General features: G+C 42.6%; 2 protein-coding genes across 3 annotated transcripts in view; one reads left to right on the top strand and one right to left on the bottom strand.

Annotated features, from left to right (window-relative positions):
* The window catches only part of LOC105453273 (collagen alpha-5(IV) chain), a 49,923-nt gene extending 42,961 nt beyond the window's left edge, over positions 1-6,962 (bottom strand). The window contains exon 1 of the mRNA XM_011695076.1: positions 6,816-6,962. Within this exon, the coding sequence (XP_011693378.1) occupies positions 6,816-6,962 (147 nt within the window). The remainder of the gene's footprint in view (positions 1-6,815) is intronic.
* Positions 6,963-7,959: 997 nt separating this feature from the next.
* The window catches only part of LOC105453274 (collagen alpha-2(IV) chain), a 27,098-nt gene continuing 20,573 nt past the window's right edge, over positions 7,960-14,484 (top strand). For both annotated transcript variants that reach the window (XM_011695078.1, XM_011695077.1), the window contains exons 1-2: positions 7,960-8,436; positions 9,297-9,339. In XM_011695078.1, coding sequence (XP_011693380.1) covers positions 8,417-8,436; positions 9,297-9,339 — 63 coding nt within the window. In that variant the 5' untranslated portion in view covers positions 7,960-8,416. The remainder of the gene's footprint in view (positions 8,437-9,296; positions 9,340-14,484) is intronic.

Genomic DNA, 14,484 nt, shown 5'->3' with positions numbered 1-14,484 from the left:
ATAACCAGCCGGCAAGTTTCGGAGCAGGTTGCGCTTTATGGATCTTGATTAAATTTTCATGCTTGTGGAAATGAAAAAGATTAACCCCGTGAAAGCGATTAACCTGTTTATGAATTATTAATTATTAATCATTATTAATTTAATGATAGGCGATATTCAAATGCTTTTGGGCTATTTTGCAATTGAATGATGTCATATTGAGATATAGCGACATATTCCCATATGTCATCGACCGCCAATGGCTTTTCCTTTCTTCGCGATGACGCATTCCATATTATATCATCTTAACAAGCCCAAGACAACAGCATCGAGAGATTCGAAGCTCGCTTTCAAACACGAAAATATATAGCTGCCGTGAAGTATATCCTTTATAAATTGCCGCCTTGTCATTTATGCTATCAGATGTCATCACAAAGCGGAAGGTTAATAACTGTGTGCGAACGACGTGTTTGGGTTCAATTGCGCGAAAACGTGATGTCATCCGCGGGAATGTTGAAAATGCACGGTTATCCAATAAAGCGAATTAAGAGTTGAATTTATAACTACGTGTTGCGATAACAATTTTGCGATTTAAAGTAAGGCAGGAGCGCTAACTTAATTGGACGTTTAATTGCACGCGAACACATTTTGGCCGAATTTAATTTTGCTTTATTTCAACCTTGTGTAGTTTAAAAATTATTCTCGTGTTAAAAGAACGAGGGGGAAAAAAAAAGAGAGCCGTAATGTGTGGCTGTTCGAAAGTAGAATCACGTATTATCCGCATATCGCGCGCGTAGGTGAAATTTTACGCGGAGACATTTTGGGAAACCACGCAAAGCGATACATTATATTTCGAAATATTGAATCGACGCGGTGGGTGTAAATTTACGATGCGCACGAAAAGCGTGTTCGGTTTATCCCTCGATCTCGAGTCTTTCCTGAACTTAATCCATTAATGCACAATGAAATATCGTAAGAGAAACACAACCACAAGTAATTGACGTCAATAAATAGCACGCCCGTTAACAACTACGAGCAACTCCTTCCCTAAATTTTGATGATAGGCTTAAACGATGAAGTACGTGTCAAATGCGTGTGTGTCTATAAACGGCTCCTTGCGGCTCCTTTCTTTCATAGCATCAATCATTTCGTTATAAAACGCTTTCTTCTGGCTCGCGACCCCGAACTTATAAAAGTGGACTACTCAGAAGTGGACGCACACGCGACAAGACGGATGTCAGATCGTCTAACGCCCCGTCATGTTTCGTCTGCAAAACGAATACTTGATCCGGGCTACGCATCATCCCACAATGCCTGTCTCATTTAGAAGAACAACAGGAAAGCTTTATCGTTATCGTGGCAACGGCATACAGAGTCTCTTCCTACAGCTCATCGTCAACCTACATATTGCGGTTCGCTTCTGTGAATTATTTCGTAATATTTGCTATTTGCAATAAATAAACTTTATCGCGTTAAACACTTCTCTACAAGGTTACGCAAATTGTATTTTATTTTACGCCATTCGATGTATTATACAAATAAAAATAACTGGGCGTTTCTTCCAATTTCTGTATACATGTAATATAATTTCGCAATCCGTTTTTTTTTTCAGATTGCCCAATATTTCGTATTTCAATCTGTTTGCATTTTTTTGACATAATTTAACATTAATATGACATAAATATGTAATTCTAGTTTCCGTGAATCGTATAATAAAGTTCAATAATTTCGTGAGCGAGACAAAAATACTTATAAAACGCAACAATTGTACGTATACATTAATCTTTGCTGAATAATTTAGTAATAAAAACCTACGTAAACGAATCTCCAACCGAGTTCTTGCGTTGGCTCGAAGACAAATGGATATTATAGCTACAGTTCGGGCGTGTTAGAACAAGATAATATCTACTTCGAAGATCTTTCTGTACAAAAGTTCGTTCAAATTTTGGAAATTCGGAATAGAAGATAAGATTGGGTAATGCCTTTCGCAGATTTAGATGAAATTGTTTGCGTGTCTGTAGCGCCATTAGTTATAAAAAATATTTATATGAAATAAACAAGAAGAGGGAAAAAGAAAGAGAAGCTAATATAAAGAAGATATAATGTTCATTACGAGAATGAGTAACAATTCTGTACTTTATATTTTCTGTTTCTATATGTTTTTCAATTATGTTATAATTATTGATTAAAATTATATACATACATACAAAATCAGTAAGAACAATTTTTTTAGGTGCTTGAAATTATTTCATTCAAGTGACTGAAAAATTTAGGAGATTTAAATTTATTTTAATTGTAAATTTAACAATTTTTCTTGCGATATATTGTTTGTTATACGTTCCTTAGTGAGCAAAATTTCAATATAATATATAGCTGGAATGTCGGGTGAGAGGGAGATTTGGTTCACCACAGAGAAGGGATTCTCACGATTCTGAATGACTCTGATACAATGGCGAGTGACCTGTCCGAGGAAACAAGACATATAGAAACGCGGATCCACTCACTATCGGGCAATGCTGATTCGTCCTCTCCCCCTATTGTGCCGAACATTTTCTTTCACGTTTTCCACAACGAATGCGTCCTCTGTCCGGGCGTCGAAATCGCCCACGTTTCTGTCTACCGGGTGACTTCAACATTCGATATCGGTAAACATAATTCGTTTTTGCGTAAATTATGCAAATTATCAATTAAATATATTGTTACGTTAATCATTACTTAAAAAAACTTTCTAACATAAGCAGAAAGTATATTGTTTGCACATGGATAATAAATATAAGCTCCGTTGGTAATATTGTCTTTAAATTATTACATGAATAAATATATTTTCGCAATTGACAACGTCTGTCTATTTATTATTGACATAATAAATAATATCTTAGTTCTCTTTCCTCATAATATTTCTCCCATGATTTCTCCTATGATTCTCCTATAATCGACCAAGAAATATACTCCTTTACTCGAGTATATGAAATAAATTGATCGTAAATCTAATAATTTTCACGGTGAACACGCTCGAAAGACGCGCCTCGGGATTCAGCCCAGAAAGATATTGACGGTTTCGCGGTATCACGGAAAGTGATGCCCGGAATCGAGGAGCCGTACTCTATATGGTCAGCATGTAGATACACGCATCGTCATCGATTAACCGAAATGCCGTAACGTCTATTTTGCAATGAGATTATGTCGAATAGCTGCAGTTTCAGGGTCTCGGATTACACGGCGCCCAGAGTCATGCTGATGGGCGCTTTCCACGCCGCGCCGGGTCTCTTACGTTACTATCGGCTTCACGCCCGATTTAATCATCCGTTACACATCGCTCGGTCTTCCCTCTCCGATCGCTATACGCGAACCGGTTTATACACCACGAAATTTTGTGTTAGCTAATTGCGCGTTGTGCTCATAGCGGAATCATGTTGCACTCGTCATCCATCTCCCGCGGAGTTCTATGGGACTGATTTGTTCTGAGAAATGAACCTTGGACTGATTTTCCAGTAATTTCTTCATAAATGTTTCTGTCATGTATCTTATTTTTAAACAAAATTACTAGTATTTTACTCAATTGTTTTATTCAATTCAAAAATTTAATGTTGAAAAATATTTCTATCGGAGAAAATTATTTTATATACTATTAAATATATATATTATTAAAAAGGAAAAGAGCGCGCTCTATACGCTTAATATTTTATAAAATTGCAAAACTTATGATATAGTGTAAGATTAATATAAAAAAAATTCTAATTTTTTATCGTGTTTGAATCTCTTTAGGATGTTATATGCGACCAGTTATGACCAATGTCTCAAATCATCGTAGGTGATTTAACGTAATCTAATACGGCATAAAAAGAAATTCGAATCTTGAATATTTTTCGCTCCAATAAACACGAACAATATATGCCAAGTCCGGAGCGATGCATTCAGAGATAGAAAGTGACAATCCTGTCATCGGTGTTTTGTTACGATTACAATCTAAATTCTTTTTTCTCGTTCCATTAATCTAATTTTTCTTTTTTTCATCTACTACGTCAATACTGTGACAGAATATCGTGAATAAATTAATTAAAAGTAAATATGACTGCCTGAATTTGATTTATTTATAAAAATTATTTATTATTATATTATTAACGTAAATTAAGAATCAAGTAATTGCAACGCGACAAGAATATATAATAATAGATCAGTATGTTTTTCACTAAAGATCTGTAATTAAATAATCTTAAATCCAATCACTTTTTCATCTGTTAAAAATAATGCGAGTAAAACATTTATAATTCTTTGGTCTAATTAATTGAAGATCACTAATACTATCCGAGATTACGAATTTCGGATTGACAAATTGCAATTGCGGTTGAGGGTATAATTAGTCAGGTGGACGATTGATGATGGGGGACCGAGATAATATCGTTTCGGCGCTGAATAAACGGGTAAAATGCGCCCCGCACGGGATAAACGAGATTAATTTCATCTCTCGAGGAGGATATTTATGCCAACGGTACAACGGCAGGTCAGCGATTGGCGTTTAAAGCCCTCGTCTGGTGTTCCCACGCATTGTCCGGCTGGCACGAGAGACTGGAATTAGGCTCCGTAGAGCCTACCTAAGAGCGATAGAAGTTGCCCCAGATGTGGAGCGATATCAGACTATTTCCCCGGTATGTCGTCGTCATCCGCTACGTTAGCAAAACACACCCACATTCGTTAGCATTGGAACGGCCGAGAGTTGATGACTGCATAGGACAATAGTGTCCTATTTCATAAATGAAATAGCAACGAGAGAGGAAGAATTAATTTGGCGGTCAATGAAAAACTTGAAGATCAAAAATAAGATTTCACTTTGCAAATATTGAAATATAAGACAAGATCTCAATTAATTAAATTTTTTTTCAATTATCAAATTAATTTACATTTTCTCTCCATCTAAAATTACGTTTAACAAATATAAAACTTATTTAATGTATTCTTTAAACAAATAAGTCCCAAAAATATTAACAAATAAATTTTTACTTTAATAAAAAAATAAAGAAATTTTTTAAAACAATTTTTAATGCTGTTCTAAAAAACTGAAAAAAAAATATTTTTTTTCGCAAAATTAAATTTTCACTAACAAGGGAACCTCACGAAGTGTCAAATTCTGATTTTAATGAAACTTGGTACACTTTGAGGTCACATAAATAGATAAATTTAGAAATTATCAGTTGGTGCTAAAAACGGTTTAAAGGGATGAATCCACCCCCTTATATGTAAATTAATTCTTTCTTTCTTTCGTTATATCTCGAAAACTATTCAAGATATCAAAAAATGTTGTATACAAAAGTTTTACAATAAAAGTGTCTTTATTCATTTACATTAATAATATTTTTTAAATAATTATATTTAAAAATCTTTTGAAAATAATCATTTAAAAAAATTCCATTAACGTAAATGAATAAAGACAATTTTACTATAAAACTTTTGTATACAACATTTTTTGATATCTTGAATAGTTTTCGAGATATAACGAAAGAAAAAAAGAATTAATTTACATATAAGGGGTGGATTCATCCCTTTAAACCGTTTTTTAGCACCAACTGATAATTTCTAAATTCATCTATTTATGTGACCTCAAAGTGTACCAAGTTTCATTAAAATCAGAATTTGACACTTCGCGAGGTTCCCTTGTAAGTCTTATAGATGTTCATCTACGCGGAAAAAGAGGATTAATTTGAATCGAAAGTAAATGAGATGTGGTTGTAATTTTTACATTACTATGTTTTACGATGTAACCACAAATAGACGGTCAATAAAATAGCGTTAAAGTTTGCTCAACATAGGAGTGACTTCTACAGAAATTTATCATGCTTGGAGTGCGTGCCTTTGGTAGCGGCAACCGATTTTCATGCTTATGAATCATTTCACCAGATAGGTAGGAAGTAGGAATGATGGGGCATACAAATTGATAAAGATAAGAACTCTAACCATTATCTAATGATACCATAAAAATTTAAAATAGCATATAAGATACCGAGAAAAATAACGAAATGCCAAGAAACAAACTAAATAAGAAGGGAAATATTTTTTAGCTAGCTTGTTGTTTAATAAATTCTGAGGTTGTTGACTTCGATGTCAGAACCCCGAAATCCAAAATGGCCGTTCCAATATGGCCGACCAAAATGCAGAAAGCAAGTAGGGGTCATGTGGCGATTCTGTTTCGAAGATTAATGCCTGACAGCGAAGAAAAATAATTGTCTTCTAGGGAAATATAGCTATTAAATTAAATCGTTAATTTTAAACAAAGGCTCTTTTGATAAAAATATCATTCGACATTTCCGTTGCAGCTCAACGAGAGATATATGATCACGCTTATTACGATAGACAGCTGATTCCCATAAGAGATGGTATCGCGAATGGATTACGTAACCGCAATCCACATCCTCGGGGTCGTTTCGATTACGGCTACGATCGCATTATTGACGGCTCTGAAAACAGCGGTAACCCGAGCGACGCGTAAAAATGTGCCGCGTGGAAATTCGTCACGACGTGAACTTTAGCGCGCGCTCAACTCTTCCGGTTCTCCAATTCGCACGGACTTCGAACTTTGACGTTTCCGTCGATCCCACCATCGAGCTAACCGGCGCGCCGTCCACCTGACTCGTTCGTTCTTAACAATCCGCTATTTCCTTTAGCATTCGCGACGATTGACGGCATTCACGATGCATTTCCCGCGCCGGACCATCGCTCGATCGTAACTCCTATCATCCCCCGCGAAGACAAGGGCATTTTTCGCCCGGAAGGGTTTACTGTTCAGCGGACACGAATTCGCGGGCGACGGTGCGCGATACATTCCAAGGACGTTTCGCACTCACCACAGCCTCGGCGATCGGTATCCACGTGGCGGCGTGCACCAGTAGGGCAAGGACGCAGGTGATTCGCAGGACGAGCGGGACCGGCCGCGAGATGCCGCGGCTCGCGTCACCTATGATTCCTGACGTCGCCGCGGCCCTGGGCCGCATCGTGCCGGCCTGGGGTCCTCCTCCTCCACCTCCGCCTCCTCCTCTTGTCTACCTTTTCGATCAAACCCGCGGTCCTGCGGACGGTCCCTGGAGTGGCCTCACCTCTGGTCCTTCGTCTCGTTCGCCTCTCGCGGTGCCTCCGAGAGAACGGTGTCCCAGAGTTGTCGTCGTCGTCGTCGTCGTCGTTCAGCCTCAGCGGCGGCGACAACGTTGCGGCTCGTGGCAGTATCGCGCTAAAACCGCGCCGCTAAGCTCGCCGTCGGCCAGCCTGTCGACGCACCGCGTGTCGAAGGGCCAGACAGACGGCCCGGTTAGCCCGTCCTCCTGATCGCTGCACACAGACGGGCGGACACAAGGCAGACCCCGAAGGCGGCGGAGGAGGTGCTCGCTCTCTCTCTTCTCTTCCTCTTTCCTCCTCGTCTCTGTCCCTCCCACCCTCTTGCGCTATCTCGCTTTTTCTCCTTCCGTCACTGTCTTCTCCGGGCCAGATCTCTCTCTCCCTTCTTTCTCTCTCTCTCTCTTCCTCTCGCTCTCGCGCGCGCTGTATCCTTGCGCGCTCGTCGGCGCTCTCGCGCGGCACGCTCGGCGGTGGCGCGGCCTCCCTGACACACGGGGTCCCCGCTCTGTCCCCCCGCGGCACGGCTAAGTTCCGTAAGCTCGGGCTGGCTCGGGCTGGCAGCTCGGAACCGGCACGACCGATACCGGTAGGGTCCCTCGCGGCCGCGCAACAGTCCTCGTGCGACGCGCGACCGCGCGAGCGAACGCTCGGCTCGGAGCCGGCCAGCGGCACTCCACCGCCTCCTCCTCCTACTCCTCTCTTGGTCCTCTCTCTTCCTCCTCCTCCTTCTTCTTCTTTTCTCTTCGGCTGTTTCTTCTTCCCCTACCAACCCTGGAGAGACGGCACTCCGCGTTCGTTCGTTCCTTCCTCCCCTTCCTCTTGCGCACTCCCTCGCTCACTCCTTGCCTTCTTCTTCCTCTTCTTCTTCTTCTTCTTCCCGTCTCGCGGACCCAGAGTTCAACCGGAGGCAGCCAGGCAGGAGACCGCGATCGCCCTCTTCTCGCAGGAGCGAGAGAAGAAGACAGGAAGAGAAGGGGGAAGGGGACGATCCCCCGTCGACGTCGGGGAAAACGAGCGGGCCGAAGCGAGGCCTGAGCGCGCGCGACGTCGCCCGTCGCGGAAGGCCGAGAGAAGGCACTCTCTTCTCGGCCCGGTCCTTTCGGCGGAGGAATTCTAGCTGGCGTGGCTCGGCGCGACCGCCGCCTCCACCTTCCTTCCTTCCCTCCACCCGGAGTCCATTCAGAGACCTCCCTGGATGGGACGGTCCGCATACACCATCGGTCTACTCGGTGCCCGGTCTGCGCGATATTTTGTGACTGCCTCTCTGTGCGGTGCTCGGTGCTTTAGCCTGTGCTTCTCGGCTCCCTAGACCCATCGGAGGAATAGGGAGGTCGACATGACCCGGTTGGGATTGCGGTGAGTTTCCTATTGATCTCATTTTCTCCTCGGGGTTCCTCCGGCTGCGTTTACTCCAATTCCTGTCCTCGGCCCGATTTCCACGGTCGCCGTGCTTCCTTCCTCATCTTCTCATTACCTCTTCTTCCTCTTCCTCGTTCTCTTTCTTCTTCATTTACCGGGTGTGTTTCCTTCGCGATTCGTTTTTGCTTTTGGCTCGCCGCCGGACGGGCCCGACCGCGCCGATCTCGCTCTGTGTCCCACGGAGGGGGATAGTTTCACCCCCGTTGCGCGCAGGCCTCCGCGGTAAGGTGAGAGGACCCCCCCAAGGACAACGGCGAGAGGTGAACTCGCGTGCGCGCAGGAGATCGTTCTCCCCTTTATTAGCTTCGACGCAGCCGCAAATCGTGCGCCGTGTCTTCCGCGTTTCTTCATCTAGCTCGCGAGAGTTCTTTTTTATTTCTTTTCGTATATGTCAAGTTCCTTTACCTCGGTGACGAATATTTACTCCGCTTCCTGTCTCAATGACGTTTGGATCTTCACGAGATAGAGCGGTCCCTTGCGAAATCGGTCGCTTCGCACTTTGACTTTTCCGCGCGCGAGTTTAATCTTGTCAGCTCTATTCAAGCGTGTGCAGAATATTTATTTTTTTTTTTCGAAATAATATCGCAAACTTTTAAAATTGCTGGAATTTATTTCTGAAAAAATCGAGTGTGACTTTGACGCAAGATTTTTTTTTTTTTTTCAAGTAAAGAGATACGCCCTCTCTTCTCTCTATTTCTGTAGCTTTTCCACTCCTTCTTTTTACTACGCTTATTTCCTTTGGGTTGTATAACTACAGAATTTATCGGAATAATATCCCGGGGCAATTCTGCTTTCAGATTCGTCGCATCCGCAGTTTGCCTGGCCGGGATTGTTAGTGGGGTATGTAAAACCTCATGATTCTCTTTCATTAACTCGCGAGTGTTTGTGCAATTATCAAATGTTGAAAATCTTTTCTCGTCTATTTTCTTCAAGAAGGAAAAATACTATATAATATAATATAGTGAAATATAATTATAACGTAATGTTTTTATCTTAAGTTTAAAAAATTCATTTGCTATTTTAATATTTCTAAAGTGTTGCGCTCGCCTGGTTCTTTGCAATCTGGTGCGATTTATTAAATATAATATTATCGAAATTTATCAACGACGAAAGTAGACGATTGTCGACATTGCTTCCGTGTTCGATCGACGTTTCTCGACTGAGCGCGGGAAAGAATCGTCACGCCATCGGGAAGATCAAATCGAAGAGCCGCGAACGTAAAGTTTGGGCGCGCTGTTTTCACGCCGATGAGATGCGCGATCTGCGATCTTGCGGTACATCGTGCTCGCGCGACCGGTTCGACCTGCTCGCGGGTTATTTCGTCGGTCCATTCATCGGATGCGGATGCACGCGTGTGTCTGCTCGGTGCACGCGCTTCCGTCGCGTAGCACTTGGTGCCATCCGTCGCGTAGCACGTGCCATCCGAGTTACGGCGCGCTCGCGTTGCGTTTTCGTTCTTCGCTGAGAAAAGCTAATTCCGCGAGGGATCGAACGGGATCGCGTTTCAGTCGACGGGGATCTCGTAGCTCGCTGCAGTCGTCGGAAGCGCGACTGCGATTTGAGAACGCCGAACCTATATGAAGAGATATTTTATCGCGCCGCACGTGTGCACCCACGCGCGCGCATTCTCATTTTTCCCCGATAGAGAGATATTTATAAAAAAAATATTTCTCACGTCCGGCGATACCTACGTCGGTTAGAGTTGATCGTACGATATGTGATGTAACGAAGGATAAGCAATGCCGAACGAACTTTAATCCTTTCCAGTTTTCGCGATTACGATTGAGGATACAGCTATTTCGCCGGAGCGTGTCGTTTTATAATTTCGGGATCTGTTACACTCGTATGGATTCGGGTAACGAAAACGATACTTCACGCATTGCATTTCGCTCGTATGTGAAATGTCATAAAAGAGGGGAGGGGAGGGGAGGGGAGGTTCACGTAAGTGGTGAGGTCTGTATTTTAAGAGCGTTACATACTACTACTCGGCGATAAGAGTCGTTTTATGGAAAATCACCGCAAGACGTGTGACAAATATAGCGGTGATTGCAGTAAAGAGTGCAATAAAAGTGACCAGGATTTCGCGGCTCGAGCCGCGCTAATCGGTCCCCGCGTCGCGGCTTGTAAAGATGACGAGACTTGTGAAGACAATATCAGATCAGATTTGTTTTCGATTATGCAATCTATTATTCGACTTTTTTAATTATGCAAGAGATATAATAGATCTTTTAAAATAAATTTGCATCAATTTTTTTTTATCGTCGATATACCTTGTGAATTATTTACATCCGTTTAAAAATTATTATTAGAACTGAAAATAGAACTTAAAATCAACTCGGATGGCTTTCATATTTGTTAAATGAGACGCAAACTTTTAGCAATGCATCTGCAATATTTATTCATTTGGAACAAAAATTTTCATCATTTTAGGATGAAAAAACATTTTTATAAAAACATTAAAAATTGATAATTTTTTAATACTCAGTAAATCTTTTATTTTTTTTAAATCATTGAAAAAAAATATTCAAAATTATTGTGATAGAATGAATCCACTCATTCTGTCGAATCATGCGATTAACATATGTCACTTATTGTTAGTAGCCTTCGCTGTTGTGGTAGTGGTAATGTCCGACTACCAGATTCTTCCTCTGTCATATCTATTCGCGCCGCCCTTTCGCAACCTTTCTTCGGCCTAATTTCTTGGTATGCTCGGCCGCAGTAGGAAGCGTTAGGGTTCTGTTCGTAAAGTGATGCCAGCAGGGTGCCTCTGCATGCTGTCTACGTGATGTTTATACTAATTTAATAATAAACTACAGAGTGATGAACCAATGAAGTTTATTAGTACTAGTACGCACGATCTATAAAAATCGTGAATTATGGGAAAAAGTAAACGGATTATTGCTTATTTCAACGGCTTCCTATTAAACATACAAGAAGCTATTCAAACATTCACAGGATTTCTAGAAAGCGATATCTAACACGCGTCCTAATCTTTCGAGATGGATCTCTCGTAAACCTAGATAATTCGATGCGGATCGCTTCAAAGAGAGATGATCAATAAGATCGCCGCGCGCGATTCACTATCGCACTCCGGTCCGGTCTCCGCGCCGTCTCGTTAACGGGGGCCCACACAGCGATGGTTTTTTTTTTTTTACACCACCTCGGGCGACGCGAACGGGGAGGTGTTAGAAATCCGAAATAGGGCAGTCGTCTCTCGCTGACCAGTCCGCCTACGGCGCCGTATAACTGCGCTCGCTGTAATTTTATTACCACTACACCACGTACGCGCACGTGTACACGCACCGCGCACGCGAGCCAGCTTAGTCACTACTGGAAATAGTCGGCAATTGAGCGCGCTCGGGCGGGGGAGGGGGGAGACTTGATTTTCCCCGAGTCCCGCAGACACGTCGGAGGCCCGCGGGGGCCACACCGGGATAAAGTAGCACCGTGCCCCTGCATCCGTCCGCACTTGTTTTTCTTTTCCCCGTTCCGCGCGCGATTTCGCTTTCGCTCGAAAATTTCCTCGCGTGGTCAAACACTGCACGCCGGGGAGAGGGGGGAGGGGGGGGGAGGAAGGGGCGATTTGCGTAAAACACGAATCTCGCTGATCGGCGCGGTTTTGTCGCGTAGGCGTAGCTCCTGCCGTGCAGGAATTAGCGATTGTTTGTGACATCGGAGCACGACATTTGAGATTTGGAATTCGAAGAGCAGCATGCATTCTTCTGAGAACACTTGCACTTTGATGAGTTAAATGATGAAAACAAAAAATATCTAGACAACTCGCGATCTTGTTATTGACTGTTATTAAATTAATTGTTCGGAGCAATAATTTAATATTAAATATTAAAAATTACCAACTATATTTAATGTTTTTTTCATTCTTTTTTCTTAAAAAGCTGAAACGATGATATTAATATGCGATTCCCGGGGAAGATTTTTATTGTTTACAGATTCATTGAAGATTGACAGGAAGTTTATAAATTTTTTTATTACGAAGTAATGCGTAAGAATCACGATCGACATTTTACTATTTATTTAAGCCAACAAGTCCGGTCTCGGTATCTTCGGCTTTGTGTTAATAATTAATTTTAATTGAATTGCAAATTTCTTCGCGTTCCCTCTATGCGTCCCCGATAAATTCCCCGCTCTGCCTCAACGAGGCAGATTAAAATCGGCGGACGCATCGGAATCCCGTCATCCGACGCTGTCGCGCATTTATGCTCATGAATACGCGTGGTGCCGCCTCGGGATCAGAAAAAATCTCGAGTAACGAATTAGCGTATACCCCGTCCCACGTAGAGTTAACGTCAGCGTCGGCCGCGGTCGTTAAGCACGCCGGACTCGAATGTGACGGCGAAAGATGAAAAAGGGACGCGGGCGGGCCGAGACGCGCGCGGCGCAGAAAAAGAAGGCGAAGAAGAAGAAGAAGAAAAAGAACAAGAACAAGAAGAGAAGAAGAGAAGACGAAGAAGAAGGTCGTCGGTGAGGGACGGGGGTAGGGGGGAGAACAGAGGGAGGGACACGCGGCCATCGCGGTCGGTCACAATATACTTCGCGTTGCGTAATCGCGGATTCACGAAGGCGGCCGAGATAGGCGATAAAAGGGACAATTCTTGAACCGTCACGAAAAGATATCTCGTATCTAAAATAAGAGAATTGGGTTAAGCGTTTCGTTAAACGAAATTGCTGGCGCGAGCGTGTCGTGGCATCGTTCCTCGCACCGCTCGCACGGACGAATTTCAATCAGCCGGTCAGTCTCGCAGCCGGTCGTTTGCTTCTTCAGTCAACGGTCTCTCGATTGCCGCCTATCCGTCGTCCGCCGTCGGTGTAATGGCTGTAAATCGACCGATCAGTATCGGGAGCCTTGATTTGGCTTGAGGGACGTTAACCCGACCTGGTCACGGTGTTGCGTCACGCATTACAAAGTTGATGTGCGCATGATTTTCGATCTGGACCGTTTTTTTTTTCGCAGCGAGTGAAGCCCGCCGCTTAACGAGAAAATATGATGTTGCTGCTTTTTTAAATGCAAAAGAGACAACCTTTCCGATAATGAAGATATAACTTTTCTTCGATATACAAAATGTTCCAGTGTTCACGCGGTTTCGGTGGACTCGAAGCCAATTTTTATTAAACGGCAATCTTGTGTAATCTCTTTTTCCTCAGGCTATTTAATTTATAACATATATCTGAATAAACTTCAAAATAAAGTTCTACAATATAAAACAAATATTCATTAATTTTCAAAATATTGCATGTCTCCATAATTATTACTGTCTTTGCTATATTTCTATAATTTCTTTAACACACACATACACTTTTTCAATAATTTATTTACAAGTAGAGCATTCTCGCAATTTGAGTTAATTATAAAGTTAATTATAATTAATATGTTTAATAAGTTATTGTACATATCAAATCTTGTCAAAAAAATCGCATTTGGACGTATCTTAATCTTTCTCGCAAGCACTTCGCAATTTGCAAAGGAAATCCCATCCGTTATTTCCTCCGGTGCTTTTCATATGTCGTTACAATATAAGAGAGCGGCTCGTCGCGCGCGACTCATGTCCGAGATTGAAAGTGCTAAACGGCCTTCTAATCCGCGCATCATCCGGCATCAGCCCGACCTGGCAGTTATCATCTGCATAACTCATGAATCGTGTAACGTTGGGCAGGATAATTTCACGGTTTGCAGATTCGCAGCGTGATGCGCTGTGATGCTCTATCTATAGAGCGGCCGATTCATTGTTGGACGATGGGTTTATCATTGAGACGAAACCTCCACCCTCTCATCGCTTTCCTGCCAGTTAGGTTTACCGGCCGACACGAGTAATTTCCGCACGCGGCTTTGATTTCTGTTTCCCCTTTTGCACGATCTGTGCGAGCGTAATGATGTATGAACGTGCAATAAGTCGAAATTGATTGTATTGATAGAGAGAGAAAGAGAGAGAGAGAGAGAGAGAGAGAGAGAGAGAGAGAGAGAGAGAG

This window comes from Wasmannia auropunctata, unplaced genomic scaffold (genome assembly GCF_000956235.1).
Source record: "Wasmannia auropunctata unplaced genomic scaffold, wasmannia.A_1.0 LD336000.1, whole genome shotgun sequence".
Classification (NCBI taxonomy): Eukaryota; Metazoa; Arthropoda; class Insecta; order Hymenoptera; family Formicidae; genus Wasmannia; species Wasmannia auropunctata.
This window is presented reverse-complemented; position numbering and strand designations above follow the sequence as displayed.